This window comes from Salarias fasciatus, chromosome 8 (assembly GCF_902148845.1).
Source record: "Salarias fasciatus chromosome 8, fSalaFa1.1, whole genome shotgun sequence".
In the NCBI taxonomy this organism is placed as follows: Eukaryota; Metazoa; Chordata; class Actinopteri; order Blenniiformes; family Blenniidae; genus Salarias; species Salarias fasciatus.
This window is the reverse complement of record NC_043752.1, coordinates 3,459,653-3,486,480: the sequence shown is the minus strand read 5'-3', so window position 1 is coordinate 3,486,480 and position 26,828 is coordinate 3,459,653. Positions and strand designations below refer to the sequence as shown.

Genomic DNA, 26,828 nt, shown 5'->3' with positions numbered 1-26,828 from the left:
CTAACAACTGCAGCACATTCAGCTGTCATCGAACATAAAAAAAGAACCTGCTAAAACCCCATTTCTTTTAAAACATGGTTATTTCCCCAGACTTTCAGAATAAACAATAGATTTTTTACCATTGCCCCAATAACGTTTTTACTCTGTTTTACGTTTCCAGCTCCCTTTATTTTAATGTGTTGCTTATAACTAATGTTCTTAATCGCTTTGTTTTAATATATTTCCTGTGAATTGCCTTGTGTCTGAATAGTGCTTTACTGGCGAGGCTCTTATTTTGAAGAGTTCTGATATCCGGTTGCTGCAGTTGTTGAAAAGCTTCAGTCAAAAGGTCAACCCGTCAGTCAACAGAAGTCACTCCATCCTGTGACACCCTGTGCTCTGCTCACAGAGGTAGTTAGTGAATTAGTTAGCAGGTTCAGCCGCTGGTTGCCTCTTTTTTTCTCCGTGCTGAGCCGATGCTCGCGGTGCAGCATCGAGGCTGTTAGCCGTTAGCATGCAGTGTGCTAACCTGCTGAAGAAGAGGAGCCTGCAGGAGGAAGAGCAGCTGTGGAGCTGCACCGCGGTGAGTGCAGATCCCGTTACGGTACAGAAAGTAACGGTCGGGACTGGTGTGGAAACATTCCGTGACTAAATTCAAACTTTTCCAACGTGAGGATTTTTTCTGTGCTCGGGTTGTGTGATTGCATGTTCTTGTTTTTATTCTTCACGCGCCTTCACACGGTTTGGATTTTCTACTCGTAATCTAAGTTACAAAGTCTTCAAATTGTGTGGGTGGAGGGCTGCTTTTAAATCCAGGTGTTCAATGTTGACCTTTGATAAGATCAGTCTTGACGTTCCTCCTTCAGAAACGCAGGTGTTTGGGGGCGGAGCTTCGGGTGGTCGACTGTCCAATGGAAACCTCCCCCAGTCCCGTCCTGACCAATCAGCAGCAGGAGCAGCAGGTACGAGCAAAACAACAGGAAATGAGCTCTGCTGTAAACTGATAACAGCTGATAACCAAACACACAAACCAGTAACTGCTGCTTCAGGGCGCTGCCAGTGTAACCATACTTAAATTATATCAGTGGTTTTATTATAGTATTATTAATATGATACAATAATGACATTCAGCCTCCATTGTTGATGTCCTCTCTGGAGAAGCAAGTGGCCAGATTTAATGATGGGGAAAACATTATCAGCATCCTCATCTTAATAACAGATGTCTGAGTTAATTTTGGTTTCTATTAATGAAATGAATAAAGCACGTGACTTTTATAAACATTTCATGCCACAATACAATACTCATTGCACCACACTGAAACGATAACAGCACCGCCTTCCAATATGCGGGTTGCTCATCTGCAAACCATGCGATGTTGGCTTCTCATGTCGCTCAGTTTTGTACTGCATTGTATCACATCATGACTCCTCCTGATAACCAACTTTATGCTGCTGTGAAAAACACACCATCTCTAAATAAGCCTGTTTGTGTTTGTGTGTGTGTTTACGCAGGTGGGTGTGGTCTGGGGCAGAGTCCCTGCACTCTGCTGCCCCCGCTGTCGTAATGGAGAACCGGTGAGTCTCAGGAACAGCATGCGCACGCACACACACACACACACACACACACATTCCAGATGCTTCCGATAAGTATTTTCAGTTTTTAATGTGAAATCAGAGTCGGTTTATTGAAGTGATTGATCTGGTGATTTCAGGGCCACATCAATCACATCCTGAGCCTGGGCCACTGATCAGCTGATCAGCCACACTCCTGCAACAAGACCAGAACCAGCCAGGCTCCGTGTCTCGCTCCCGTCCAGTCAGACGTTTCTGTCTCCTGAACTACGCCCCCCTTTCAGTCACTCCTGGTGGAAACCACTCACTGACCTCTGTGTTGTTGTTGTTGTTTTTTATCTCCAGCCACTGAGGACTTTGTGGTTCTTTTGGTTTATGTGCTGTTTTCACGTGTGCCTTCAAGGGACTGTCTGTGCTTCACACCGCCACCTAGTGGCCCCATCTGACAACTACAGCATTAACGTTTACTACCTTCTTATCTAAAGAAACACCTCAGATGTATCCACTGATGCATCATGGGAGATGCAGTTTACAGTTTTAATGATTTAACTATTGCTTCGGGCTGCCTAATAACTTAAAATTGAAAAAGATAAGATTATCTTGAATAGTTGACACCAGGTAAAGTCCCACCTCTGCTGTCTGACCAGATTGCTTTTATATGAGGAAAGAGTGTCTGATTTTGTTTTGAGGTGCTCTAAATGGAGTACACAAATCAGTGTGTTGCGTTTAATGCGTGCACACAAATGAGCCAGTATTTCAATTGTAGCTGCAGTATGTTTCATGAATGTGGTTTTATATACACGCGTAAGGTGTAAAGTTTTTAAAAGACTCGGCACTCTGGTGTGGAGTGTCTCGACGATGCATTCAAGTCTTCCCGCTGGTAAATTTCTATTTTTCTGATTGACATTTTTACTTTTTTAATCCAAGCCGATGTTGAACAGCATTTGTACCGATTTGAAAATAAAGCACAGACATTAATGGACTTTAGACTGTTTATTAGAGAAAATTAAAAAAAAAAAACTCAACAGGAGTCAAGCCCCCTCTCTCCTTCAGGAGTGTTTGGGTCTCTTGGCTGACGGCTCATCTCCTGCTCAAGAAAACACGATTCAGAAAACAGCATGTAAACACATCGTCAAGCATATCCTCACAAACCTGGGTCTGTCTGATCCTGCAGCGCCTCCTGCTGGTCAGTCCTCGACGTGGAGATGATCCCGCTCGCTGTTTTCCGCGTTTCTGAAAACACAGACGGTAACGATCCTGATCCGCTTCCTATGACAGGAGCGCTGCAGTGTCCGGGTGGAGACGAGTTACCTGCGTGCAGCAGAACTGATCTGCAGGACGAGGAAACGGCCGCTTTCGAGTCTTCGTCCGACAAGCCGAACAACGAACCCCTGATACACACACTTCAGGAACACAACTACTCACTGAACACACACACACCACTGCACAGCCTGTTTCACATTGACGGATACAGATTGATGATGTCATACGGTCCTCTGAGCTCCAGAGCCTGAAAACACAAAAATACGTTTACACCTGAACGCACCACCGCGCCATGAAGTGCTGACCGGTTACTGACCTTCTCTGCTGCGCTGGACAGAATCACGTTCTGAAACACACGGGTGCAACACGTCAGTACAGCGCCCTGTGATGTCACACTTCTGTGGACCAATCAGAAGGCGCGTACCTTTCCTTTGCAGGTCTCCATCAGACAGACGGCGTTAGCGATGGTGTAGCGCCTCCTGGTCGAGTCCCTGATGGCGGCGGCGTAGGACAGCTCAAACAGCACACCTCTGTCTACAGCCTACACACAAACACAAATGCACAATGAGTGTGTGTCGCAAAGTGGGCCGGTCGTGATGTCGGGTTGTGCCTTCACCCCGTTAATCGGCGCTCTCTTGAAGAAAAATGGAAGTTTCTCCGTCACCGAGATGCACACGATGTCCACGTCATAGGACATACAGGCGGCCTGCACACACCGGAACAAGTGTCAGTGAACGCCTCACGCCACTGCAGTGTGGGGTTACAGTGCGAGTGTCAGAAAAGCTCACATGGAAGAGTTTCTCTGTCGTCGGCTCCACGGCGAGGAGGTCAAACCGCCGATACTCTGCAGCATTCGGCCTCTGAAAAACACAGGATCACATCGTAAACAGAACACAAACACACGGGCGATTCAACCAGGAAACTCACAAAGTGGCTGGCGTCTGACGTCACCACCGTCAGTCTGTTTAGCACTCTGATTGGACGAGAGCGGCCCTGAACCACCGGCAGTTCGCCAATCAGCTCACTGATCGGGGTCGGGACCGGGATCTCCTACAAGAGGGAAGATGAGCCAAACATAACTCCGGTGTCCTGCTGCCCCTGAATGCACCGCACCGGGTTGACTCACCTGCTTCTTTTTGGTTGAAGGTTCAAACACATAATTCAGAGCCACCGTGGAGAAACCAACTGTGGAAGAGACACAAATTTTGTAAGATTTAAAAACGCACCTTTTTATAGACTTTTGCACATTTTAACATCCTGAGATCAAAGGAGACTGCATGTGTGACAACCCGTTCAGAAAGAGGTTTTGGATTTTTTTTTTTTCCTGAACGTCTCACGGACTGTACACAAGCCCAGTATTAAAAATAAAAGTAAATTGAAGTGGCTGGTGTTTCGGAGTAAGTGGTGTCCCTGTTAACTGGTGACTGACTTCCATTAGAGTCGGTTGTAGATGATTAAAGCCCGAGCAAAATCCCTAGCTATGCTTAATGACGTTAAAGAGAATTTAAAATAATGTGTCGAAGTGTCGTGCCTTCTGAGAGTCTACTTTTACAATCTGCTACAGGAACCGCGTCACCGGATAACACGGAAACCAGTTAATCCGAAACACCAGAGCTCGGAGTGGCCGGTGCTCGGAACTCGGAGCCTCTTATCCCCCGGAGCTCCGGCGGAGCGACTCACGGTGAGCCGCCGTGTCGATGAGCCGCTGCAGTTTGCTCTTGTCGGGATCCACCCTGATGTTTAGGTCCATGAACACCGCCATGCTGCTGCTGGGAGGCCACGGAAACACGTGTGAGCTACTGAAAGGCATGCTGGGAGATGAAGTGCATTGCAAAGGATTCTGGGAAATAATAATAATAATAATATAATTTTATTGTGTATAGCCCTTTTATGGGATACTCAAAGTCACTTTACAGGGAAGTTAAAAACAAACAGGTTTAATAAGCAGATACCAGGAGATTTACTTTATTATAAAAGCTGACCATTGAAATAAATAAAATCAGTAATAAAATGGTACGTTGTATTTCTTGTTTTGCTTATGATTAAATTTGACTTTAATCCGCTGAAAAGAAGCATATGAACGCTTTTTCCCCCTGAAACACACTTTGACTCCTGTAGGTGGCAGTAACGAGCCGCGCTGTACCGCTCTGCCACTGTAACAGCAGAAGAAGGAGCAGCAGCAGGAGGAGGTCGCGTGGAGCTGTTACTTAAAACCTCCTGAATGAGCTGAGATCCACTCCGGATCAAACGGCGCTCCCTTCTGTGAGAGAAGCTGCTCCTGACTGGATTGGATCCACGCCTGAACACGGCCGGAAGCACGTGTAGCGTCACGTGACCTTTTGTTTTTAAAGGTTTGTCCAACTGGTTCATTTGTGAAAAGTTTTTTGTCTGATCTCATGAAGTTCTTCATCCTGCAGGAGCAAGAAGGTTTCAGTTTGATTGATCGACTGATGTTTGTGACACCAGTGTTGTTATGATGTTATGAAACTAGTCAGAAGTTTTCAAGACTGGACGAGCTGAGATAAAACAGAAGTTATATTTTGCACAAACCAGACACAGATGATCTAAACATATAGTAACTGTGGATGATATCACTGTGAGAAACCTGGTAGGCGCTTTGGAGCAGGACTGATCCTTCAGCTCCCACATTAAACAGGACTGCTTTGAGAAATTTAATCACTGAATTCATGCTTCTGTTTCGTGTAGACTATTGTAAATCTGTATCGTCAGTGTGTCTGAATAACTGCTTAAAAAGTCCTCAGTTGATTCAAAATGCTGGGTTAAGGTTAGATCACATCACTCTTGGGTGTTGTGTGGTTGTAACATGGTGTGTGGTTGTTACATGTGTTTGTTCTGACACATTGTCTGGTTGTGATTTGTTGTGTGTTTTTGTGGTTGTCTGATATTATTTTTTGTTATTATACTGATTTATTGTTTTTGTGTGTGGGTTTTTTTTTCCGTGCTATGTTTTTGTTCTCATATTGTTGTGGGTGTTTTGTTTCTCTTGTGCTGTTTATGACAGCTGACCTGACCCATTCAGTGCTTCATGCTAATTTCAAAACATACTCTGTTTCACTTTTTTTTTTTTTTTTTTTTGCAAAAAACTAGTTTTCCGTGTGCTGCTATGCCCTGCTCTGTGTCTGCAGGTTCATCATGTTCAGGCCCGTCTGGCTCCTCCTCTCAACCGCTAAACATCCAGCAGTCCGCCGTGGCTACTCCTCAGAATACGTGTCCAGAATGAGGTACAGCGGCTGTGATCTGATGAGCTTCTTGGTTGGTTGAAAAATGTCTGATTGCTTGAACGTTTACTATTTTGTTTATTGAATGGCTAAACTGACCGATTCCTGGGTTGATCATGTGATGATTGGTGTGTTCGTTTGGTTGGTTGAATAATGAATTCCCCCTCTCAGGCACCTGAACCGGTTGAAGGAGGACGACGAGGCGTGCGCCGCAGCGCTGCAGAAAGGCTGCGTCTTTCTGTTTCACCGTCTTTCTCCTCTGCTGCAGCAAACGGGCAAAGCAACCTTCAGACCTGCCGCGCTCACATGCTCAGGTAGGGTGACGAGGACCTCGGTAGAGGTCTGAACCGGGTCAGGCAGACCCTCACGTTGTCGTGTTTCACCTTCCAGATGTGCAGTCGGCCCTGCAGAGACTCGGGGCGGACCAGTCCCTCCTGGACGACTCTGTTCTGATCGGCTGCTCTGAACACAACCAGGCTCAGTTCTGCCTGGATGTCGGTAAGAACAAGTTTGGGAGTGCAACTCCTGAAGGTTCCTGCTGAACTCTGATGTTCTGGTCTGTGTTCAGGGGAACTGGACCAGGCGGCAGTAGAAGCAGAGTGTAGAGGAGTCTTCATGGATCTGAGGAAATCTTTCTTTCTTCTCGACGGAACTGCAGCGCCTCTGGTGGCCAAGGTGAGCAACCGAAGGCGGACCCTGATGAGGTCTGAAGGTTTGACCTCTGATCTGTGTTCTGATTTCAGGGCCAGGCTCTGATCCGCTGGCATCAGATCAACAGGTTCTGCAGCGAAACGGGTCAGCCGACCCACCGGAACCGGTCCGGCAGCCACAGGGCGTGCAGCAACAGCTCCACCATCTACTACCCCAAGGTACCAGAGCCAGTCTCCAACAGGAAGACTGCGGCGATGGTCTAGAAACCAGGAATACTCCAATGAAACTTCTCAGAAATCCCACAGGGATTTCTGAGAAGTTTCATTGGAGTATTCCTGGTTTGTCCACAGATGTCTCCTGTCTCGATCGTCCTGGTGTCTGATGGGGAACGGTGTCTGTTGGGCCGACAGTCCTCCTTCCCTCGGGGGATGTACAGTGCTTTGGCAGGATTCTGCGACATGGGTTCGTCTTCGCCGACCATCACCTGCTCACACTCCTGTGTGTTTGTGTGTGTGAATCAGGCTGACTGTGAGCTGTGTGTGTTGTTGCAGGGGAGACCATGGAGGAGACGTTACGCCGGGAGGTGGCGGAGGAGGTGGGCCTGGAGGTGCAGAGCATCTCCTACATCTCCTCGCAGCACTGGCCCTTTCCTCACAGCTCATTCATGATAGGCTGCCACGCCTCCGTTAGCCCCGCCCACACCCAGGTGAGCAGACAGAACTGTCAAGAACTGTCAGTTTAAGACTTTTTAAAGAGTTATTCAAATGGCGTGTTGGATCTGTTCACCTGCTGGACCTGATGACCTGCTGGTGTTTCAGCTGGACGTGGACCACTCTGAGCTGGAGGACGCGCGCTGGTTCACCCTGGAGGAGATCACCCGTGCCCTGCAGGTGAAGACTCCGCCCAGGAGGGGCGACCCGCCCGTCACCTGGCTGCCCCCCAAACACGCCCTGGCCCACCGCCTCATCACCGAGTGGGTGGAGCGTCAGCAGGGCCGCGTCCAGAGCTGATCTGCACAGACCTCATAGACTGACCCAGAACCAGGATCAGATCCGTGACCTAGAACCAGGATCAGATCATGACCCAGAACCAGGATCAGATCCATGACCCAGAACCAGGATCAGATCATGACCCAGAACCAGGATCAGAGCCATGGCCCAGACCTGAAACTGGGAAGGACATAACAAAACATTCTCATCAATACAAAAACATACCAGATACTTCAACTCGCAATCACAACACACACACACAACCCAAAGAACATACAAACACAACTCCATGTAAACTTTGTGAACTATCACAAGGACACACACTAGCAACACTGCATGAACATACTAATACAAGATACAATCACAGCGCAACAGCAAAGCACTAGAGTGCAAACAAAACTATACTGAATCAAGACACACGCCTAATCATAAAATACACACAACACTGACACGTAACACTTAACAGCACAAGATCACAACATGTAATCACATCAACACACAGCACGTCTACACAAACCAGTCACCAACCAACAACGAAGAAAACACAACAATATAGGTTTCTCGTGGCCTAAATTACATTTAATTTCTGTAATATGAATTTCATTGACGTGATTGATTGAGAAGATGAAATGTTGAGCCTTAATGTTAGTGTAGTAGAGAATCTAGACAGAGTGATTCAGTTTGCTTTTTTCCTCTTGGAGCTGATGAATGTCAACTGGAGGAGCACTGCTCAGACAAGGACAAACAACATGCTTTACCCTGCAGAGAGCAGGTTTCTGTTTTAGTATTTATTAGTTAGTACCATGTTTTTATGGCACTGGGAGAACGTGTGAACTCTGCACAGAAAGGTCTGGCTTGCATTTGAACCCTTGACCTTCTTGCTATGAGGCGAAAGTGCTCCAGACTGCTCCACAGTCACATTAACAGAGACAAACAACACACTAACATAACAGTGGTACAGGACAGGTTTTCATTTTTAAACTTATTTCTTATACTTTTTTCTGAAAGAAAAATGTGAAAAAGAGAATCTATTTTACTCTTTCATTTGAATAATGATGTGACAAAAGTATTGTGAGACAGTAAATCACAATAAAAAATCCTGTTTGATAAAGGTGTGATGCTGATGTGATCTGCAGTGTTTCATTTGTTTCTTTAAGATGAGGAGGGACTTTGTCCAATCATTGGACAGAGATAATAAACTGACTAGGGAAATCCCTGTTTTTGTAAAGCAGAGGCTTTATCATTGTAATGTGATTGATGTCAACAATAACCTGCAAACTCGATTCACTGTTTCCGACGCTGTTCCTCTCTGCAAACACTGAATTTTTTTTTTTCTTAATGAGCCGGTTCCTGTGTGGCAGGATGTGTTTCCACCCGGAGCAGAGAGCAGGGGACACTCCAGTTCCGCAGTGTGTGGAGTGTTGCTGTTCAGCTCGTGCTCTCAGCGGTCCGGCGGCCGTCTGCAGGTCTGCAGAACCAGCGGCTGCATCCACAAGGCTCCACTCTTCTTCTAACTGAACTAACCAAAGCCGCGCGTTTAGACCACTTTTTTTTGCGACAGCGCCACCTAATGTAAACGACGACCACTAACGTGCGCAATCTGGTGAAATGATTTGACGCAAAGTAAGTTTAGAATTTAAGAAGCTCCTCCAGGGAGCGTCCTGCTTTGATTCCGGTCCCGGGAAGTATGTCTGCAGCGCCGCCTGCTCCTCCTCGGGTCCCGCTGCTGGTTGTTCCTGCCAAGTTGATGCCAAACGAAGTGGGAGCTTTTCTCACGCTGGACGACCGCGACGTGAGTGCTGACTGAGATTTGTAGTTATTAATTTAACATAAAAACGACTTGGCTCATATTTGCGCAGCAATCTGTTCTGAACCTGCTGAACTAAGAAACAAACTGTTTTTGAGTTTGTCACAAAGCGGTAGAAAAGGCCACTGTTCTATTCATTCCAGTTCAGTTTTATTTATATATCGTCAAATACAACATAGTCTAGTCATTTCCAGGCTGCTTCTACAGAGAAAACCCAACAGATCCACATGAGCAAGCATAGGTGACTGTGGAAAGGGAATGGAAAGAGAGCAAAGAATAGGACAAACCAATATAATATATATTGTCACAGCTGCTGAAAAACAGCCTGAGCAACTTTTACTAATTTGTTTAAGGTTGTAGTCAGATTTTATTACAATGATTAGATCCAGGACAGAAAATGTAAAATGTGTTGCTCCAGTTCTGGGATTTATGTTGATCCATATCAGTAGAAATGATCTGAAAATTTTCCTTTTCTCTCTTCATTTGAAGATGCACATCACAGTTCAGCGAGGGCGATCCCTCCCTGAACTGATCAGGTGCACCACCTGCTGCAGCAGCTACCACTGCCCCTTCTGCTCCACAGCCATGTTCCAGCCACATAAGATGAGCAAAGTCAGAACTCATTTAAACAGCCATTTTAAAAGGGCAGTTCTCCATGAAGGTAAAGTTTGTGAACATTTTCCCAAGAAATTTAAATGATCTTAATAAAATGTGTGTGATTAATACTATTTGAGTTAAGAATCAGAATTTGTTCCTGTTTGATGTGTTTCTCTTGTCCAGATGCTTGATTCAGATTTTTTAGTAAATAACAATATTGACCCTAAAATAATGATACATTTCTGTGTTCCTGTATTTTAGGATATACGATTCACAGATGTGGATTAAGTTGTCGACCGAAATGGCATTACCACTGTGTCTACTGCCAGTCGACGTTAGCACGCAAATCAGACTTCATAAAACACTTGTCTTTGTGCAAAAAGAAGCACCTGACACCAGATCCCTCCAGCCCAACTCCAGCCCCCGCCGTCACCCCAACATCAGACCCCGCTGCCGTCTCAGGGCGGAGGAGGACCGCCGCCTCCGCCGCGCCGCTGCACACGCAGCTGGCCGTCGTCGTGGAGTCTCTGGTCCAGGCTGCGGTGGCCGAGCTGCAGAGGCTGCTGGAGGACGGAGGAGGCGGCGGCCCGGGGAGGGAGTCGCAGGAGAGCCAGGAGACAGTGGTGAGTCACGGAAAAGCAGTATGTTTTTTTTTTTTTTTTTTTAATCAGAAACAGCCAAACCTGTTCTGCTCCATCTATCTGTAGAATAGCTGTGAACAGCTCGGTGTAATGTTTTGCGTTGTCATTTGAAGGAAGCTACTGTGAGAACAAAGTGGTCAATGTCACGGAAGATGAGACGGTAATCTTTGACCTGTGATGGTGCGTTCAGGTGCTGTTCGCCTCTGTCATGGAGATTCTTGGAAACAAGGCTCTGGGGAAGATCCTGAACATCATGGACGAGGTTCAGCCGCTGCTGCAGTGTGAAGCTCCTCGGACTGTGAAGCGTAAACAGACCAGCGTCCTCAACAACACACAAAGCGGTGTGTGTGGCGCTGCCACCGCCACTCAGACCTGTCACCTCTCGATGTTTTATAAAGAGGTGTTTTTTTTGTTATTGTTGTTTTCTGCAGATCTTGAGCACTCATACGGCGTTCCAGATGAGGATATAGACGCAGACTCACCGTCTCCGGTAAGACCTCGCTACTTGGCTTCAGAAAATAAAGGCAGTGGTTCATGAGGCCTCATCGCTACTCACCTGTGTATCTGTAGTGCGTTCACTGACCTCTGCGTGCCTTGTGTAACTGCAGATACAAGTCAATGACCAACATGGAGAAATCAACCTGGGAGCAATCGCTGAGCGTGAGTCCCTGAACGCACCACATGAGTCTGTCCTCTCCAGACTCTGACACTGGATCTATTTCCGTCTCTATTACTCAGTGTTTGACGGTCAGGCTCCAGAGTGACTTGGTTCTCTTTCAGGAGGCGCTCAGCCGCCATCGAAGGTTTCAGCGGCGTCGGACTCGAAGCTGCGTGGCGACCCCTGGAAGCTGTCGGAGTGTTCGGTCTGCGGTAAATCCTTCACGTGTCAGAGCAAGCTGAACTCGCACCACACGGTCCACACGGGCGAGCGGCCGTTTTCCTGCCCCATCTGCAGCCAGGCCTTCCGCCAGCGGCAGACCATGCAGGTCCACATACACACGCACTGCGGCGAGCGCCGGTTTCAGTGCCCGGAGTGCGGCAAGCGCTTCGTCAAGCAGGCGCATCTGAAGACGCACTGGATGGTGCACACCGGGGAGAAGCCGTACCGCTGCGACGTGTGCGGCCGCTGCTTCAGCGTGCAGCAGGGTCTGCAGCGCCACGCCGAAACTCACACCGGCAGGAGGGACTTTCCGTGCGACGAGTGCGGGAAGAGCTTCACGCGCGCCAGCACGCTGAAGATTCACCAGTTCATCCACACCGGCCTGCGGCCCTTCCAGTGCGACCAGTGCCCCAAAGCCTTCCGCTACGCCACCAAGCTGAAGAGCCACCAGCTCGTCCACACCGGCGAGCGGCCCTTCCAGTGCGACGAGTGCGGCAAGACCTTCAGCCGGCGGCGCAGCCTGGTCAATCACGGTTACACACACTCCAGCGAGACGCCCTTAAAGTGCAACTCCTGCAACAGGGAGTTCAACAACCCCAACAGACTGAAGCTGCACATGCGCCTCAACCCAGACGGAAGCTGTGCGGCTCTGGTTTGAGCGACTGTGCACTGAAACAGAGACAAGCGGTTTCAGGTGGTAAACAGTTCATCGGTGACAAATGCGACAAGAGATGCTCGGACCAACACAAAGCTGCACAAGTGCGGCTACGTGTGATCCACAGCGAGGCTCCGCCCACTTCCTGGAAAACAAACGGAATGTGATTAAAAGAATGATTTCGTTTGTTAGATAGTGTTTGACTCAAGGTGTTGGATCTTTTCACCCAATCAGAGCTCAGTCATACTGGGTGGAACTTGTACTCCACAACCCCCCAGCTGATGAGCACCTGCACTATTTGGCCCTGCCCACTGACTTGCTGCCTTCTGATTAGTTAAGGTTGTGACTTTAACTGTTAACTTTCCTTTTAGATGTATATTAAGTTAACTTGTTGAATTTCCATCCATCCATTTTCTATGCCGCTTGTCCTTCTCAGGGTCGCAGAATTATCAAACAATATTTTAAATGTTTTGGAAATTAAATGTAAAAAAAAATAAATAAAAATAAAAAATTACACACTGCAGTTGAGTTCACTCGAATCTGAAGAAATGGCACATTTGTAGATCATTAAAACTCAAAAGAACAAACTTGCTCACTGTCTTTCAGTCAGCATTGGAATGTACTGTGAATACAGAGCATAAGAAGAATAAACAAATTGCTTTTTATTAACCTTTAGCTATCTAAGGGGATTGCATACTTTTTAATTTAGTCTCGGACAAAGTTATGTTTTTGAAAACCGTATAATAGCCAAGATTTAAAATATATGTTGAACAAATAAAATTGTATGACTATTATTCTACAATAAGTAGTTCGTCCTCCGGCCGCGGGGGGCGCTGTGCTCACCACAGCGGCAGCTGCGTCCGCTGTTTCCGGGTCACCGTTCAGCGGCGTCCCGGTGTGGAGTGTTGTTGTTTTTCTTGTTGCTGGTCCTTGCTGGCGCTCCGTGGAGCCGTGGCAGCCCTTCGCCGCGGGATGAGCGCCTCCGCCGGGCTGCTGCACACGCAGCTGGCCGCCGTCATGGAGTCTCTGGTCCACGCCGCGGTGGCGGAGCTGCAGAAGCTGCTGGAGGACGGAGGAGGAGGCGGCAGCCCGGGGAGGGAGCCGCAGGAGACGACGGTAAGTAACGGGAAGCAGACCCGGGGGCAGAGAATTTCGAAGTGTCCCATGTCTACATATAATGTCACGGAAGATGAGACGGTAATCTTTGACCTCTGATGGTGCGTTCAGGTGCTGTTCGCCTCTGTCATGGAGATTCTTGGAAACGAGGCTCTGGGGAAGATCCTGAATATTGTGGACGAGGTTCAGCCGCTGCTGCTCTGTGAGGCTCCCCGGAGTGTGAAGCAACCACAGACCAGCGTCCTCAACATCCTCAACAACACACGGGTTGGTACGTATTTCCCCGCCGCTGCCTCTCTGGATCTCTTGATCATGTTGTATAAAGACTGCTTTGTATTTGTCTGCAGATCTTGAGCACTCGTATGGTGTCCGAGCTGAGAATACAGACACAGACTCACTTTCTCGGGTAAGACTTCTCCCAGACTCACCTGTGTATCTGTGGTGCCTTCGCTGACCTCCGGGCGCCTCGTGTCACTGCAGACTAAGTTAGAGGAAGAGGGAGCTGAGGCACCGTTTGTGCTGGCGGTCACCGTCAAGGACGAACATGGAAACATCAATCTGGGAGCCATTGCTGAGCGTGAGTTCTGAACGTGTCTGTCTGGGGTTTTTTTTTTTCAAGTTTTAGAGGTGGATGTTGATATTTCTGGTGCAGCAATGCTTGGACAACAGACCGTGGTGGCCTCAGGCTAGAGAGGTGGGCTTAGGATTGGGAATTTGCAGGTTTGATCCCAGCAGTTGACAGGACACAACCATGTGTCCCTGAGAAAGACCCTTGACCCCCACCCCCATGGGTTGGCTGTTAATTTTCTAACAAACTAATTACAATAAGTCAGGGTCAATGTAACGCCATTCAGTCTACTGACCACCTCCACCAGATCGCCTCTTTATCTGCTCTTATATATCTTTTCTTTATAGCTCTGATACTGGATATTCTGACTGTTGATTTGAATCTCTGATCTTTGTATTCAGGGTTTTCAACTCAAGTGTGACCTTGTTCCTGTGTTCTCTTTCAGGCGCTCGGCTGGAAGCGGCTCAGCCATCCGACCAGCAGCCACCGCCGCCGAAGGTTTCCTCAGAGTTGGACTCGAAGCTGCAGGGCGGCTCCTGGAAGCTGTTGTCCTGTTCGGTCTGCGGTAAAACCTTCACGTCTCAGAGCAACCTCAAGTCGCACTACATGATCCACACGGGCGAGAGGCCGTTTTCCTGCCCCGTCTGCGGCCAGGCCTTCCGCCAGCGGCAGACCATGCAGAGCCACATGCGCACGCACAGCGGCGAGCGCCCGTTCGAGTGCCCGGACTGCGGCAAGCGCTTCTTCAAGCAGGCGCAGCTGAAGACGCACGCGATGGTGCACAGCGGGGAGAAGCCGTACGGCTGCGACGTCTGTGGCCGCCGCTTCAGCCTCCTGCAGAACCTGCAGCGCCACGCGCACACGCACACCGGCAGGAAGATCTTCATGTGCAACGTGTGCGGGAAGGGCTTCACGCGCGCCGTCACGCTGAAGACGCACCAGCTCATCCACACCGGCCAGCGGCCCTTCAAGTGTGACCAGTGCCCCAAAACCTTCCGCTACGCCGTCAACCTGAAGAACCACCAGCGCGTCCACAGCGGCGCGCGGCCCTTCACCTGCGAGCTGTGCGGGAAGAGCTTCGGCCAGGCGGTGAACCTGAAGATCCACCGGCGGATCCACACCGGCGAGCGGCCCTTCCGGTGCGCCGAGTGCGGCAAGTCCTTCAGCCAGCAGAGCAGCCTGATCTCCCACGGGCGCACGCACTCCAGCGAGAAGCCCTTCGAGTGCGACTCCTGCGACAAGCGGTTCAACAACTCCAACAGCCTGAAGCTGCACATGCGCGTGCACACCGGCGAGAAGCCGTACGCCTGCGACGTGTGCGGCCGCACGTTCAGCCAGGGCAGCCACCTCAGCACACACAAGAGGCACGTGCACGCCGGCGGGAAGCAGTTCATCTGCGACAAGTGCGGCAAAAGATACTCAGACCAGCGCAACCTCAAGCTGCACAAGTGCGGCTACGCATGAGGCCCCGCCCACTTCCCGGAAAACAACTGGAATGTCACTAAAAGGATGTTTTTTTACTAGTATTGAACCGAAAACAATTGGAGCTTTAGAGTGTAGCCCCGCCCACTGACCTGCTGCACTCTGATTGGTTAAGATTGTGACTTTGTGTTAACTGTGAATTCTGTAAATGTGTATAAAGATAAGTTGCTCAGTTTTATAGAGAATATTTTTCATGTTTGGAAAAATAAAATGTGGAAAACGAGAAGCAAGCCTGTTGAGTCCACTCTAATTTAAGAAATTGTGCATTTGTAGAGCTTTTAAACTCAAAAGAAACTTCCTCGTTGAGCGTGGTTACATGGGTGTTTTTAATTCAGAATTGGTTTATTCTGAATAAAGTCATTCAGACTTTTTTTTTTTCCATTGTCTTCATGTTTACATGAGAAACACGAAGGATTAAATCCTCTGTCACGCCAGGGTCTGCAAAGCGTTCTGATGGGACATGGGGCGGGTGTGACGTACTTACAACTCTAATCTATCTTTCTCCATTACTTTGACGTTGCAGCTTTGAAAGTGTCTGCGTTGTTTAGCGCCTGTTGATCCACTCATTTCGTTATGTCCAACTCCTCTAAAACGCCACTTAAATAAATTGTCCCCGTATGAGGCGGGACGTGGGCCGCTATCTTGGAACATCGGGTCATCATGGAGGAGTATGCGCAGATTGAAATTGCCTAATTTACATATAATTCTGCTTCCAAAGGAGAATAAAGCGGCCTGGTCTATTCAGATTCAAACTTAATTCTGGACAAAGTTTTTTTAATAATTTACATGGTCATTTTAGAGCAGAATTAGGCTTTATTCAAATTTATACAGGAAAAAAAGTCCCATGTAAATGCACGAATTCTTTCAATCCATAATCGGGAAATAATAAATCATTTGTTATAAGGCTAAATGTTATTGTCATATAGATATCTAGGCCAGGGGATTACATGGTTTTTTATTTTGCCATTTTCATATGTGTACATGGTTTTTTTTTTTTGGTTTTTTTTTAGGTCTGTTGAGACTGGGATTTGAGAACTACTGAAATACTACTGAAACTACTGATACTAATACTGAAATACTAATTTCAGTATTTTAATAAGTAGTTTTCTTTATTTTCAATTACTTCTCCAGGTTTATGCCCCCAAGTATACAAACTTTGGTTCTCTGGGTCTTAACATGACACATTTACATTTTTTAGGGTTTTTTAGGTGCGTAAAATATGATAAACTTTTATTTTGAGGATTGATGTAATTAGTCCTCCGGCCGCTGGGGGCGCTCTGCTCATAACCGCGGCAGCTGCGTTCACTGTTTCCGGGTCCCCGTTCAGCACGCGTGCGGGATCCGAACCAGCTCCAGAAACACACCGACTCCTTGAACCTGCTGCAGCCGCGAGGAGCTGCTGCTGTCCGGCCTGAGTGAGCAGAGAGCCCCGGAGAGCCGCCGCCATGGGTCCGGTGAGTGTCGCCCTTCAACCGGCGTCTGGAAACTGTTAAAACTCTAGTACCGGTTCAGTACCGGAGTCTTTTAAAAGTCCACATCTGTACAAACCTGAAACACAAATAACAAATCTATAATTCAGATAAAAACCCATTCCAGATTTTTATGTTTATCTTCAACTCTCTGAGGAAGAAAACCTTTAGAACCAGACCTGGACTCTCTAAACCAGAATCTACCAGATCCAGAGACTCTCTTTGTCAGGCTCTTTGAACCAGACCCAGACCCTCCAGACCAGACTAAACCAGATGTGGACTCTTTAAAGCAACAATCTTCGAACTACATCTAGACTCCTGATTCCAGACCTGCACTCGAACTGACTAAATATTTATTGAAGTAGTGTCACACAGCATCTTAGAGTTTCACATGATTAAAACACTGATTCATTAAGCAGTTTAGTTTCCTGTTTTATATTCCCTTTAAGTTTTATTTTCTGTTGGTTTTCATGGAGACAGACTCCTTTAACACCAGCTGTTTGTTGCTGAAAACTGATGATCAGATAACAAAGCTCAAAAGTTTTTGAACTTGATATTTTAGCAGTTGGGTTCACAGCATCATGTTTGAATTTAGAGACTGAGGGAATTCCCACTGATGTTGGAAAATTCCCAGTTTACCTGAACACAGCATAAAACTTAATCTCTCAGCACCTTTAGACATGGAGGTAATCGTGTGTTTGTCTTCGTCTGCAGCCGCGATCGAAGAAGCGGCGCCCGACGTTTCGCCGTCTGCTGAAGACGAGCGGCGTGAAGCTGGAGAACAAGCTGAAGAACCGCCAGCTGAAGCAGAACGTCTCGGCCAAGAAGCAGCGCAAAGAGCAGAAGAGGCTGCGGCAGGCCGTCAAGGGCGCCGTCGCCGCCTTGCCTCCACGCCCGCTGGAGACATACTGCCCCCGGCCCGGTGAGAGGAAGGACACTTTCGTGTCTCTGATCTTTGAGGGTTTCTGGTCTTAAGTCTTCTGATCCGTGGACGGAGTAAAGTAAATCGTCTTTCTGTGCCTCACAGACGAGGAGGAGGAAGAGGATTTCTTGGAGTCGTTGCCCACGGACATGTTGGAGGACGACGACCTGCAGCTGATGAGCTCCATGGCTCAACGAGCCTCCTTCATCACCAGAGACCTGTCGTCATGGTAACGCTGCATCCACAAACACACGCATCTCGTTCAGGCGCGTTCGACTCACTGAGGTGCGCTTGTTTGCTTGTTTGTTTGTTTGTTTGTTTGTTTGTTGTTGCTCAGTGCGCCGGTCCACAGCGGAAAGAAGCGCGGGTCGGAGGTGACAAAGGACTACGAGAAGCTTCCCCGGAAGATGGCGAGGATCGAGCAGAAGGAGGTGATTCACCTGCTGCCCATCAAAGACAAGACGGGGCTGATCCCTCAGAGCATCCAGAAGCGTGAGTCACCGAACGCAACAGCATCAAACTGTCTTGCGGTGACTGTGCTGCTCGTCACATCTCCTCTCTGTTCTGCCAGCTGTGTCACAGAAAGAGGAGGAGGAGGAAGAGGAGGAGGACGACGAAGATGCTGCAGAGCAGGAGGACCAGCTGGAAAACGGTAAGAAACATTCCCGATTTGTGTGAGCGAAGTGGGCGTGTCACGTGGCTGTAACGTGTCCTCCTGGCCAGAGGGGGCAGCAGAGAGCATGGAGGGGCTGACAGCAGAGGAGAGGGAGCAGCGCAGGGCTCAGAAGATCCAGGAGAAGAAGCTGCGCATCGCTGCTCTGGGATCAGCCGTCATCTCCGACCCCATCAGTAACGTAAGAGCCTCGCTCGCCGCCGTCAGACGCCCCGAGTTTAGAGGTCGCCGTGGTAACGTGACGTGACGTGACGTGGCGCTGCAGGTGAAGCGGGTGAAGGAGCTGCGCGGGATGCTGATGGAGGCCGACCCCAGCGTGGCGGTGACCGTCCGCAAGCTGGTGATGGTCTCTCTGATGGAGATCTTCAAAGACGTGGCGCCGACCTACAGGATCCGCCCGCTGACGGAGGACGAGAAGACCACCAAGGTACCGAGACGCCGTCTGTCGTCCTGTCCATCTGTGTTCGTCTGGCACAGCTCATGTCTCCGTCCAGCTGCAGTCTGACGTTTTGTACACAAATTGTATTTCAGGTGAAAAAGGAAACTCAGCAGCTCAGAGAGTTCGAGGAAATTTTAGTGAGTCAGTACAAGTTTTACCTGGAAGACCTCGAACAGATCATCAAAGGTACACACACACTCAGACACACACACACACTCAGACACACACACACACATTCTGAAACACACCGTGACCCCCTCCCTCTGCCCCCTGGCGTCTCCAGACTGGAAGCAGCAGAAGAAGAAGCGGCGTCAGGCGGTCAACCTGCAGTCGTACGGCGGTCTGGCGGCGGTCGCCGTGCGCTGCCTCACCGAGCTGCTGCTGGCGCTGCCGCACTTCAACTTCCACAACAACATCATCGTGCTGCTCGTGCCCCTCATGAACGACGCCGACAGGCAGGTGAGGCACGGCTGCCCCCCCCCTCGCCGCCTCTTGGAATTCACACAAAGTGTCGTGTTTTTATGGGCATCTTTAAGTTTTTGGGAGCTGGTTCCCAACATGGCGGTGATGCGTTCAGGTGTCTCTGTGTTTCAGGTGTCCGACATGTGTTGTGACGCCTTCAGGAAACTCTTCGTGCAGGACAAGCTGGGCGCCGCCTCCCTGGCCACCGTCCGGGTGATCTCCGGCCTCGTCAAGAGCCTCAGCTACAGCGTCCGGCCCGAGGTGACAGATCAAACGCACCCGCACAGTTTCTGGCCTGACGCGGTGAATCAAACGCACCCAGAGTGGCGTGGCGGCGCGTTAGCGTGATGTGTCTCCGCCCGACAGGTGCTGCAGACGCTGCTCAGTCTGAGGATCAGAGAAGTGAAGAAAGACATCGAAGCTACAAAACCAACGAAGAAGTTCATGAACTATCAGGAGAAGAAGAAGAACCTGTCGAGGATGCAGAGAAAGGTACACACACACACGTGCCTTTTGAAGATGTTTTCTCTGCTTTGAAGGTGTGTTAAAGTGTGTGTTTCTGTGTGTTACAGTGGAAGAAGGCTGAGGAGAAGTTGGACAAAGAGTTGTTGGAAGCTGAAGCCTCAGAGAACAAAGAGCACAAACTCAAACTGGTGAGTTCGGCCGTCTCGACCTGGATTCTGCCGCATTCCTTCCTCCCTGCCGGCGCTCACCGCTGACTGAACTCCTGCTGCTCTTCAGCACACAGAGACGCTCAACATGGTCTTCCTGGTGTACTTCCGCATCTTGAAGAAGGCTCACAGATCAGCTCTACTTCCTGCAGTTCTGGAGGGGCTGGCCAAGTATGACACACACACACACACACACACACACTATACATAAATATGTCTATGCACACACACACCCACACACGCTGTGATGACGCTGTGGTTATTCTGTCACAGTTTTGCTCACCTCATCAACCTGGAGTTCTTCGATGATCTGCTCAATGTGCTTCAAAACCTCATCCAGTCAGGAGTGAGTATCCCCCTCAGCCCCGCCCCCTCAGCAGCGTGCTGGTTGTTGATTGGTCGGCCCGTTAAAGTCTGGTTTGATTGCAGGATCTGAGCAATCAGGAGAGTCTGCACTGCATCCAGACGGTGTTCACCATCCTGTCGGGACAAGGTCAGAGCGCCGTCCTCTTTACCGACACGTTTTGTTGTGGAAGTTGGGCATGTTGGGAGCTTAATTTTGGCGGGGGTTGTGCTCGAACCAGGCGACGTCCTGAACATCGACCCTCTGACCTTCTACCAGCACCTCTACAGGATGTTGCCTCGCCTCCACGCAGGTCAGCCTCTCCAGGACGCCGCATGCTCGCTGCTTTTTTTAATTATTATTTATTTATTTTAACACTCTGACCTCTCTGTTGTCTCTCAGGGGCCTCCAATGATGACGTCATCATCGTGCTGCGGTGCCTGGACACCATGCTGACCCGCCGCAAGAAGCAGGTGACCCTGCAGAGGGCGATGGCGTTCGTCAAACGACTCAGCACGCTCAGCCTGCACCTGCTGCCCGACGCCAGCGTGGGAATCCTGGCTGCCACGCGGGCCGCCCTGCATGTGAGTGTGTGTCCGTCTGTGTGTGTTTATGAGAGTGTATTGGTGACTATATTCTTAAGTTAAACTGTTTACGTGTGTGTGTGTGTGTCAGTCCTTCCCAAAGTGTGACTTCCTGTTGGACAATGAGATTCAGGGCAGCGGCTTCTACCTGCCAGAGCTGGACGACCCTGAACACTGCAACGCTCAGAACACGGCTCTGTGGGAACTACACACACTGCAGGTATACACACTCACTCTACTGTTATATATTCAGATACAGAAAGGACTCAAACACTTTTTTTGTATGTGCATGGATGCACCTGTGTCTGTGTTGACATCTGGACGTACGTCTCTTGTGTGTATTGATGTGTTTGTGTGTGTGTGTCTGCAGAGACATTACCACCCAGTGGTGCGTCTGTTTGCGGCTCACCTGAGTCGTGGAGCTCCCAGCGAAGGGTCAGCCGCGCTGAATGTGGAGCTGAGCCGCAGGTACTTCTAACCTTTCACCTGAGGGGGCGTGGCCTGTCAGGGAGAGGGCGATATATTTGTTTTGATAATTAAGTCCTCCCTGCAGAGTGCTGACATTGTGTGTGTGTGTGTGTGTGTGTGTGTGCATGCGCAGGGCCCCTGTGGAGCTGTTTCGAGACTACAGTTTGAAAGACATGACCTTCAACCCACCAGTGGATAAACCGCCCACCAAGAAGAAGGTGATCAAATCAAACGCACCTCAGAGATGGTGGAGGAAAATCAAATTCTTTAATCTGTCAAATTTTTTTTCCTTCTTTTCTGAAAATCTGGCTGATGTTTTGCGTTGTTTTTGTGTGTGTGTGTGTGCGTGTGTGTGTGTATTTCAGGATCACTTTGTGGTCGGAGATTCGCTGCTGGACGCCGAGCTGCAGAAACACATTGACAGAGTCCTCCACACACATACACAAACACAGCTCTGACACACACACTGTTCATATTGTGATATATTTGAAATAAAATCTAAGGTGGCTTTTTGTTATTTCTGTGTGTGTATGTGTGTGAATTCCAGTGTAAAGAAGACGAAGATGCATTCAAGTGAAAAGCTGAAACGAAAATATTAAATGTTGCACATAATCTATTCTTCAAATAACTTGCAGTAATTACACCAAATTAAACATACAATTGTGAAATATTCTGTGCCACATTAAAGTTGCAGATCATACATTTTTGTGCAAAAACTTGTCTAAAATAAAAAACCCTACTTTTCACGTGAAGAAAGAATGACGTCATCAGTAGGGGACGGAAGAAGCGGATTGAGGGATTAGAGCGGAGTGAGAGGAACTCTTACGGGCGGATTTGCACGTCTTCTCTCACCCCTCTGCGGTCCTGCGTCGGTTTTTTTCTCCGAGGTCTGATGAAATAACCCCATTCCGGACCCGAAACGAACTGGAATGCCCGCTTTTGCACGTCTTTTCCTGGCGTTTTGAGATCGATAAACCTGCTGAACGTCGGTCGGCAGACGCCCAGAGCCCGTTTCCTTGGTAACGGTGAGCAGAGGGGGAGGGGAGGGGAGGGGGCGATTAAATCTGACTGTAGATATAAACAACACGGTTGATACTGTTATTAACATGATTGGCAATTAAAGAAAATAAACCAAAACAATGCAGTGTTTAATTTGTGGATTAGGAACACGTAAGCGCTCGAGACAAAATGGACCAGATCTCGAATAGAACAAGAATAATAACCCCAAAGCCAAATGAATTCCCCATAAATGTTTTAATATGCTCTGAATTAAAAATGTGTATTTGTTATATTCTTAATTGTTTTTGTAGCTGTAGTGTATGTTTTATGAAAAAAAAAATCACTCTCGCCCGTGTCCCGTGCTTTGGGCAAAGAGCGCGTGTGACTGGTTGCGCTGCGCAAATAATATATCCTTGATTAGGGTTAGGGTTAAATCACATTCCGATATTCTGTAGGCTTGCATTCCTCATTTGAGGCCTCTTGGTGGCGTGTAAGTACTCTAGGAATAAAAAGGTAAACATGGCATCGTTTGAGTTTTGATTTTGTGTCAGAGGTGAAGTCTGAGCCTGGTGGGGCAGAAACACCAGCAGAACATGCACCCTGTGCTCAGATCGGCCTGTACTGATGTACCTCCAGGTGTCAGCCATGTCTTCTGGGGACTCCAGCGGCGATGGAGGGAAGTGGCTGGACGCCCACTATGACCCGATGGCCGGCCTCTACACCTTCTCCTCCTGCGTGGACCTGGCTGAGCTGAGCGGGGACGGGGAGAGCCGCCTGCTGGTGGGGGACCTGGGCTCCGGCTCGGCGGGGATGAAGCTGAAGGTGTACCGCGGCACCTCGCTGACCAGCGAGAGCACGCTGCTGGACCTGCCCTCTGGCGTGGTCGCCTTCTTCATGGATCTCCACGAGCCCCGGATCCCCGCCGTGGCCGTGGCCTCCGGACCCTGCATCTACGTCTACAAGAACCTGCGGCCGTACTTCAAGTTCACCCTGCCCAGCCTCCAGGTCAACACGCTGGAGCAGGTATGTGACGAAACCCTCTGACCTTTACTGCTTCTGTGGGCTTATTTTGGGTTTTTTTGGCAACCTAAACAAAAAGAAGTGATCAGAACACTCATGCAGCAGGCCTGCCTCTGTACAAAATCTGCTTCTTGATTTTGAATTTCGTCCTTCAGCTGTCGTCAGTCTGTGGACTCACCTGTGATGTGTTGCTGTGTTCCGATTGGCCAGGACGTGTGGCAGCAGGTGAGGGAGGGGCAGATCGACCCCCTGACCCTGAAGGAGATGCTGGAGAGCATCAGGAGGAAGGCCGACGTGCCGCTGTCCATGCGCTCGCTCCGCTTCCTGTCTCTGGATCCCGACGAAATGGATGACTATGTTCAGCTGCACAAGCAGCAGCCAATCAGGAGACAGGTATCCACTCACGAAAAGCATTTTGAAATGAATTCCACCCGTCCTTCTGACTGGTCGGCGGTGTTTTGCTTTCAGACAGTCATCACCTGCATCAGCACTCTGAAGAAGAGCACAGCGGACGACGATGGAGTCAGCTGTTTGGTCATCGGAACAGAGAGCTGCGACGTCTACGTCCTCGACCCCGAGGCCTTCATCATCCTCTCCAAGGTACGGCCAGAACGGCACAGGCAGGGGGCGCTGTGAGCCGCTCGGAGGACCTTCTCAGGGCCGTCTGACTCTTCAGGACTGTTTCAGATGTCGCTGCCTGCCGCTCCCTCCTTCATGGACGTGACGGGTCAGTTCGACGTGGAGTTTCGCATCACGGTGGCGTGCCGCAATGGGAACATCTATATTCTGCGCAGGTGAGATCCGAAAGGAAAGATGATGGTTCTACTGTCACATCCTCCATGTTTCAGACCTAAAGAGGAAAATTCCCCACTCGTTGGATCCAGTTGTTGGAACCTGACACGTCTCTCCTCTTCAGGGATTCTGACAAACCAAAGTACTGCATCGAGCTGGCGTCCCATCCAGTCGGTCTGGTGCGAGTCGGGAAGAACGTGGTGGTGGGCTGCACCGACGAGAGCCTGCAGGGCTTCACTCAGAAGGTCAGAGGGAGTCTGCTGAAGGGTCATCGGGGTTCAGCTTTGCCTTCCCAGAAACTGAAGATCCTGAACCTTCATGGTCATTTAGCTGAATATTTTCTTGTTTGTGTGGATTTATAGTTTAAGGTCATTTTCAGGAGTAACTCAGATAATTTGGAACTGAATTCTCTGTGCTGGTTGTGTGTTCAGGGGAAAAGGCTGTGGAGGACGGTTCTCGCCGCTCCCATCACCACCATGGCGGCCATGGACCTGCCGACCCGCGGCTTCCAGGCGGTCTTGCTCGGCCTGGCGAACTGCGAGGTGCAGCTCTACCGGGACAAGAACCTGCTCAGCACCATCAAGACGCCGGACGTGGTCACCAGCATCTGCTTCGGCAGGTACGGCCGCGAGGACGGAACCCTCATCATGACCACCCGGGCCGGCGGCCTGATCGTGAAGATCCTGAAGAGGACGGCGGTGTTCGACGACCGGGACGGCGCCCCCGGCCCGCCGCAGGCGCAGAGCATCCGCCTCAACGTGCCCAAGAAGACCAAGCTGTACGTGGACCAGACGCTGAGGGTGAGCGGCGAGAGCGGCGCCGCCATGCACCGCGCCTTCCAGATGGACCTGAGCCGCCTGCGCCTGGCCGCCGCCAAGGCGTACGTGAAGGCGCTGGAGTCCAGCCTGACGCCCGTGTCGTCCAGCCTCAGCGAGCCGCTCAAGATGAACGCCGTGGTGCAGGGGCTGGGCCCCACCTTCAAGCTGACCCTGAACGTCCAGAACACGGCGGCGTGCCGGCCCGTCATGAACCTGGCCGTCAGCTTCCTGTACGACGAGAGCCTGTACCGCGTCAAGAACCCGTTCCTCAGGATCCCCCTGCTGGTGCCCGGACTCATCTACCCCATTCAGACCTTCGTGGAGTGCACCAGCGACAAGGGCATCGCTGACATCATCAAGGTGTTCGTCCTCCACGAGGGGCGGAGCTCGCCGCTGCTGACCGCTCACATCAACATGCCAGTCAGCGAGGGACTGACGCTCAACTGAGTTATGTTAACAGCACAGTGAACTGCTGTCACATCTCCCTTATTCATTCAACTTTAGTTTTATTTATTCAGATTTTATCTTTATTTATTCAACGTTACCTTTATTCCTTTAAACTTTACCTTTATGTATTCCAGTTTTACCTTCTCGAGGTCGTCATACAGCAGTCTAGACCAAAAATATACGTTTCTTCCTAATTTAATTCAGTGTGACCTACGAACACATTTACTTTATTATAAGGAACCGCCTGCAGTTCCAACTTTGAGTTCTAAAATACTGTTTCTGTTTGTAGATCTTTTAGTTTTTGTCTTTTAGCTTGTTGTAAATAAACCAGATAATTTAAGATACATTAAGCTGAGCCAAGCCTGTTTTTTCTTGATAGAATTGCAACTACATGAATCTTTCATTTATTCTGAGGTGTTGAGTGAAATGTTTGTGTTGTACAGAGGCTTTAAAGTCAAATACATTCGTGTTTTGCACTGAAGACCAACAGGTGTAGCTGAAGAGCTTTTAATGCAAGACTGAATCTAAATCAGTAAAATCAATTCATCTGATTTACTTTTGCTCACACAATGTTGCCACAGACCATGAAAACGTAATTTTGTTTCTATAGCTCCAATTCAATACAGTTATCTGAAGGCACTTTTATAGAGGAAAGGTTGTCTGGTGTGTGTGATTAAATGAAGACCTGCACTATATATATATTAAACTTTAAATGCTCAACCAACAAGATTAAAAGGTTTACACTGTGTGTGTGTGTGTGTGTTAACTGTTAGGAACCTACCTGACACTTACAAATGGGAGGTAAATGAGTTTTGTACATGTGCACAACAAACAGCAGGTATAATTCTGCAGGAAGTCCTCGCCTCGTGGGTATGAAGCATGATGAAACCTGAAGACATAGGGCCTATTTTCCAGCTTATCTACCACCCATACACGCAAACCAAAGATACAAATGTTGGCTGGACCCGTCTGGTTCTGGGAGTCCTGTGGGCTGACCCACTGCGGGCCATCTGCTCGGACAGGTGGCTCTGGTGCCCCGCGGCCGGATTCTTCTTCCAAGCATGAATGGACCAGATGTCCCTCTGCCCCCCGACCAAAACATTGCAAACGCTCCAACTTTACGTGTAATCAAAGCGGAATCTGCTTCTCCAACCCAAAGGTTCTTCGCACTACCACACTCACATGAGCCACTTTAAATCAACTTATTAAAAAAAAAAAAAACTTACTCTGAAATAAAATATTTCACCTAGGACACAATCCTCCCCTCATGCCGACAATCAGA

General features: G+C 49.1%; 5 protein-coding genes across 6 annotated transcripts; 4 read left to right on the top strand and 1 right to left on the bottom strand.

Annotated features, from left to right (window-relative positions):
• Positions 1–2,576: 2,576 nt before the first annotated feature.
• On the bottom strand, positions 2,577–4,633 carry LOC115393391 (ribonuclease P protein subunit p30-like). The gene is made up of 11 exons (XM_030098377.1): positions 4,495–4,633; positions 3,941–3,999; positions 3,742–3,864; positions 3,603–3,674; positions 3,431–3,520; positions 3,239–3,355; positions 3,131–3,160; positions 3,024–3,061; positions 2,863–2,942; positions 2,704–2,784; positions 2,577–2,638 (listed from the first exon to the last, which is right to left on the bottom strand). Exons 1-11 carry the CDS (start codon positions 4,622–4,624, stop codon positions 2,601–2,603), a joined length of 858 nt encoding a protein of 285 aa, XP_029954237.1. The 5' UTR covers positions 4,625–4,633; the 3' UTR covers positions 2,577–2,600.
• A 433-nt stretch (positions 4,634–5,066) lies between these two features.
• Positions 5,067–8,745, top strand: LOC115393275 (nucleoside diphosphate-linked moiety X motif 13-like). The gene is made up of 9 exons (XM_030098172.1): positions 5,067–5,165; positions 5,961–6,056; positions 6,225–6,367; positions 6,444–6,551; positions 6,622–6,728; positions 6,797–6,922; positions 7,055–7,166; positions 7,256–7,410; positions 7,523–8,745. The coding sequence occupies exons 2-9, from the start codon at positions 5,968–5,970 to the stop codon at positions 7,712–7,714; spliced, it is 1,032 nt and encodes a 343-aa protein (XP_029954032.1). The 5' UTR covers positions 5,067–5,165; positions 5,961–5,967; the 3' UTR covers positions 7,715–8,745.
• Positions 8,746–9,178: 433 nt separating this feature from the next.
• Positions 9,179–15,689, top strand: LOC115393705 (zinc finger protein 574-like). Its single transcript, XM_030098814.1, has 12 exons — positions 9,179–9,485; positions 9,990–10,161; positions 10,359–10,720; positions 10,929–11,079; positions 11,170–11,228; positions 11,347–11,398; positions 11,519–12,270; positions 13,159–13,389; positions 13,501–13,660; positions 13,737–13,795; positions 13,870–13,966; positions 14,403–15,689. Exons 1-12 carry the CDS (start codon positions 9,381–9,383, stop codon positions 15,419–15,421), a joined length of 3,219 nt encoding a protein of 1,072 aa, XP_029954674.1. The 5' UTR covers positions 9,179–9,380; the 3' UTR covers positions 15,422–15,689.
• Positions 15,690–16,754: 1,065 nt separating this feature from the next.
• On the top strand, positions 16,755–22,090 carry LOC115393151 (nucleolar complex protein 3 homolog). Its single transcript, XM_030098003.1, has 21 exons — positions 16,755–16,893; positions 17,623–17,830; positions 17,936–18,059; positions 18,168–18,322; positions 18,402–18,482; positions 18,554–18,684; positions 18,769–18,930; positions 19,035–19,128; positions 19,226–19,401; positions 19,537–19,665; positions 19,771–19,896; positions 19,977–20,057; positions 20,146–20,246; positions 20,349–20,421; positions 20,505–20,568; positions 20,660–20,731; positions 20,821–21,002; positions 21,094–21,222; positions 21,373–21,470; positions 21,604–21,688; positions 21,836–22,090. The coding sequence occupies exons 1-21, from the start codon at positions 16,885–16,887 to the stop codon at positions 21,926–21,928; spliced, it is 2,373 nt and encodes a 790-aa protein (XP_029953863.1). The 5' UTR covers positions 16,755–16,884; the 3' UTR covers positions 21,929–22,090.
• A 197-nt stretch (positions 22,091–22,287) lies between these two features.
• On the top strand, positions 22,288–26,176 carry LOC115393152 (Bardet-Biedl syndrome 1 protein homolog). 2 transcript variants are annotated; one of them, XM_030098005.1, is made up of 7 exons: positions 22,288–22,489; positions 23,106–23,492; positions 23,700–23,882; positions 23,958–24,089; positions 24,177–24,283; positions 24,406–24,526; positions 24,713–26,176. In XM_030098005.1, exons 2-7 carry the CDS (start codon positions 23,115–23,117, stop codon positions 25,544–25,546), a joined length of 1,755 nt encoding a protein of 584 aa, XP_029953865.1. In that variant the 5' UTR covers positions 22,288–22,489; positions 23,106–23,114; the 3' UTR covers positions 25,547–26,176. The 2 variants fall into 2 exon arrangements, with proteins under 2 accessions (XP_029953865.1, XP_029953864.1); XM_030098004.1 differs by having other exon boundaries at positions 22,288–22,495.
• The last annotated feature ends 652 nt before the right edge of the window (positions 26,177–26,828 follow it).